This window comes from Salvia hispanica, unplaced genomic scaffold (genome assembly GCF_023119035.1).
Source record: "Salvia hispanica cultivar TCC Black 2014 unplaced genomic scaffold, UniMelb_Shisp_WGS_1.0 HiC_scaffold_17, whole genome shotgun sequence".
NCBI classification, from domain to species: Eukaryota; Viridiplantae; Streptophyta; class Magnoliopsida; order Lamiales; family Lamiaceae; genus Salvia; species Salvia hispanica.
The window spans coordinates 22,744-27,213 of record NW_025951882.1 but is presented as its reverse complement, the minus strand read 5'-3'; the positions used below and the strand labels follow the sequence as shown (position 1 = coordinate 27,213).

Genomic DNA, 4,470 nt, shown 5'->3' with positions numbered 1-4,470 from the left:
TTAATCACAAATTTTATATATTTTTAATTCATTTAATATCTATTTTAATTGGCCATTTCCCTAAATACCCCTAAAATTCCTCTTATTTTCCTAAACGCCCCCAAAACTCCCCTTATATATATTGTATAGATTTTATCCTTTCTTCTTTCTTTACTTCTTTAACCCTGTATCAAAAAGAAATGTTTCAACTATGGTGGAACAGAAAGAATACGTGTAACGTGGGAAATGCAAACTCTTTGAATCACTAATTAAGATGGAGAGCCTTTGAAATTATTATACAAAAAGGTATTTATATTGTTTTAAAATTCATCAAATGATTGTAAAATTTTCAACTTCTATAAATCTTCCATGAAGATTTTCAGAAGACCTTGTTTGGTAAAACATGCATGATTCAATAATAAACGCTATGTTTTGTTTGTCATGTTAAGATCCGAAAGCATTATCTTAATTATTTTGTATAGTTGCAACGATCTTATTAAGTGCAGTTATTGTAGAAGCATAAACATTATGGAGGCTGCGGTCTTAGGGATGATACAAGATCTCGAGAGTATGCATGCTATACATACAGATTCCTGTACGCGTTGGATGATCGAGAAAAAATTTAAAATACCTAAAGAGATGTTGGATTTCATGAGAAACTTGAAAATGGAAGAGAGGAGCAGACTAAAATATTTAATGGCTGACTTGGTCGAGTTGGCTCAAGATGTCATCGACGTGAGCTATGATATTTCCATTTTGATTATCGAATTGGAGAAACTCGAAAAGGAGATCAAGATGACAAAGATGCGGATGACAAAGTTTGGTGCTGATGAGAAAAATATTGGAGTCGAAAAAGAAGAAGAAGTAGAAGAAGAAGTTGTGGTGGGGTTGGAGGAAAAGGTTGAGAAGTTTGTTAAGAAAGCGATTTTAAAAAATTCTTATGACTCACAGATTATGTGTATAAAAGGCATGATTGGTATCGGGAAGACAACTCTGGCCAGACAAGTGTACAAGGCCTGCGCTAGCCAGTTCGAGCGTCATGCTTGGGTATCCATTTCTAGTGACACGAGTAAGAAAGAGATACTAATGACACTGATTCAGCAAATGGTGGAAGGATATGAAAGAGATCCGTCATTGGAAGAAATGGTCAACCGAAGTCTCCAACGGATGCTTCACAAGCACCTGCAAGACATATCATATTTCATAGTTTTGGACAATATGCCGAATGAAATGGGATTGAAGTCCATCTTGCGAGGTCTTCCATCTCTAGGTATATATTTGACTCAAATGATCTAAATTTCACAGTGCATTAGCCTTCCAAGTTTCCTTTTATGTAATAATAATTGTTACATGCAGGCCTATCTGAAACCAGGTGTCTGTTGCTGTTAACAAGTCGCTATAAGATTAGAACAATCGATGTCCATTATTATACTTATGAGATGAAAGTTTTGGATTCTGATAAGAGTTGGAAATTGTTTTTGAAAACAGTTGATAAAATTACAAGTGTTGAGAACAGATTCTCAAAGAATTTGGAGAAGAAGGGCAGAGAGATGTTGAAAAAATGTTGGGGTTTGCCGATAGCTATAAAACATGTTGCAAGGCAGAAAGCAAAACAAAGACTTTTGGGGATGGCATGGGAAGAACTTTTTGATTCAATTGATTTGAGTGAATCACTGAAGTTATTGGAACCAATGTATTTCGAATTGGAGGAAGAATTCAAGCCACATTTCTCGCTTCTTTCCTTTTTCAAGGAGAATGCAATAATGAGAGAGGAAAAGTTGGAACAAATTTGGGCTGCAAATGGATTAGATTTTGAAAAAGGCATAAAGGATTTAGCTCATAGGTCGATTATTGAAGTCTTTGGGCAAGGCTACCACATGAGAAAGAGAAAGTGTCACCTCAATCCTCTACTACACATTATATCAATCAGAAAAGCAGAGGAAGAAATGGGCTTAGAGATCTTAAGGAGCAATGGAAATAGTAGACCTTCTCAGAGTGCCCGTCATCGTATTATCCATTGTGGACGTGAGAAGTTTAATTATTTCACGAATCAAGATAGTGAACAACTTCTTTCTCTCATCTTCCATGGAGGTGGTGGCTACTTAGACAATGCTAGCTCGTCTTATTGGGAGAGTTTTGAACGAGTCAAAATACTTGACATGGAAGATTTTGGGGTGAAGACTTTATCAGATTCAATCGGCACATTGATTGAGTTAAGTTACTTGGGATTGAGAAATAATTACTTACAAGAGATCCCACACTCGTTGGGGGGCTTGAAAAAGCTTGAGGCTCTTGACATAGCTCATAACTTTATGGTGGAGGTCCCGGACATTATATGGGAAATGGACAGCCTTTGTCATCTCCACATGTCTAATGTGATTTTCCAGAAGCCCTTGAAAGTTGCTGCGCTGCGGAAACTGGACACCCTAGCATACATCTCGATGTATGATCTCCACATGTCTAATGTGATTTGTCTCCAAAAGTTGGGCATTGAAGAAGTTGATGAAAACTCAGCTTTAGGCACACTCTTGGCAGTGCTAGCTATGGATATGTTCCTTACGGTGTTTTACGTAAGAGGGTTTCGTTTTAGAAGCATGCCGTGTTTGGACGGAATTTGTTCTATAGCACACCTCCAAGAACTAAAACTAGATGGAAACATAGGTAAGCTACCAAGTGCAGATTATATGCCTCCGAGTATTAGGTACATAACATTGGTAAATACTTGTCTTGCCGAAGACCCCATGCCAATATTAGAGAAGCTCCGATACCTAACCCAACTCAAACTGCAAAATGCATACACTGGTCGAGAAATGGTGATCCAGCGCAATGGATTTCGAAATCTTGAAGTGTTTTGCATCAAAGATTTGTGGAATCTTAGAAAGATACAAGTTGATGATAAAGCAATGCGGCATGTTGAGGAAATAGAAATCAGTAACTGTCCAAAGCTGGAGACACTCCCGGTAGAGATTCAGAAGATGTCTAAACTGCAAAAGTTTAAAATGGTAACAACCAAAAGAATTGCAACAAAGATCAGAAATTCAGGTTTGACCTCCGAAATTTTTGAGGTGGATATCTATCCATAGTTTGAAATTGTAGAAGGTGCAATGTAGACCGATACGTGTACCTCGACGAGTGGCTGAACTCACCAGCTCGGTCATTTCTTCACCACCGCTGTTGCTCCCGAGGGCCATCACCAGACCTTGTTGCAAACTTGATCAACCACGGTACCTTTATGATTTTGTCCTTTATTTTTGGTATCTAATTAATTTGAATGTATCGTGTCGAACATAATAATAAGCTCAATTATGTATTTTCTTTGTCGGTTCTTTCCTGGAAAGCAAAAGAGAGTCAAACTGCGTAGATTTAAATAAGTAAACAGATTTATTTGTTTCTAGTGTTTCAATGCAACTAACTTCAATTACTTGGCCTTAAACATACAACTTAAGTTCGATAAATATATGAAAGTGATGCGAACATGAAAATTAATGAAATCACAGAATAAAAGCATTGCTCCTATTATGCTTCATGTATATGAATCATGACACAATGATGAACTTCTTCAAATAAATCTGTGTAATCAAGGATTAAGCCTCTTTTCCGCCCTAAGAATACTCGAGCAAACCACCTAGGAGGAAGCATACCGGAGGTCTAGTTGAACACATAAGTAATTATGACCAGCAAGATAAATGGTCCAAGTTGGAAGTCGACGATATGCACAAAAAAGGACTACATGTTACATACTTATTCAGTCTATTACCAAGTACAAAATGTTGTTAACCTATTTTATGCATCACAAAATACGGGAAGAAGCATATGTGTAACCGTCCAAAACGTTGTAGCTTGTATTATCAACTAATGGAAGATTCATTTTTTGTTTTACTAAATCTCGTGTCATGTTTACTAATCAAAACAACAAAAGTCTTGTATCTCTTGTCTTCCATGGAGGTGGTGGCTACCTAGACAATGCTACTCCGTCTTATTGGGATAGTTTTGAAATGTTTAAAATACTCGACATGGAAGATTTTGGGATGAAGATATCAGATACTATTGGGTGAATTAAGATGCTTGGGATTGAGAAACAATTACATAAAAGAGGTGCCGCAGTAGTAACTTAACTACTTTTCCAACTACTGCGGCACCTCTTTCAAGTAATTGTTTCTCAATCCCAAGTATCTTAATTCAACCAATAGTATCTTATTTCATGCTTGAAAAAGTTTCAGTTTCTTGATATATATCTAAACTTTTTGGAAATGGACCGCCTTCATAATCTCTGCATGTGCGATGTGATTTGCCGAGAGCCTTTGAAGATAGATGCTGTAAGGTTTATACTTAAGCCAAGATTACAAGTAACACAATCAAGAAACTGATCTAGCTATTACACTACTATATCTACAATCTTCAACTCTTTCTATTGTACCTGAAACACTTAACACACGGATCAAAAGCGTTCACCTCAACAATAGACAATAGAAGCTCTAAGAAATAACCAAA

The 4,470-nt window shown here is 36.8% G+C and overlaps 1 protein-coding gene across 1 annotated transcript; it reads left to right on the top strand.

Annotated features, from left to right (window-relative positions):
• Positions 1-507: 507 nt before the first annotated feature.
• Positions 508-3,305, top strand: LOC125198638 (probable disease resistance protein At1g58602). The gene is made up of 2 exons (XM_048096957.1): positions 508-1,249; positions 1,336-3,305. Exons 1-2 carry the CDS (start codon positions 508-510, stop codon positions 3,060-3,062), a joined length of 2,469 nt encoding a protein of 822 aa, XP_047952914.1. The 3' UTR covers positions 3,063-3,305.
• The last annotated feature ends 1,165 nt before the right edge of the window (positions 3,306-4,470 follow it).

What these genes read in the sequence shown, in the direction of transcription:
- LOC125198638 (XM_048096957.1), top strand. Translation starts at nt 508, where the DNA reads ATGGAGGCTGCGGTCTTAGGGATGATACAAGATCTCGAGAGTATGCAT. An exon ending in GCGAGGTCTTCCATCTCTAG is followed by an intron (nt 1,250 to 1,335) that starts GTATATATTTGA and finishes TGTTACATGCAG; the next exon opens with GCCTATCTGAAACCAGGTGT.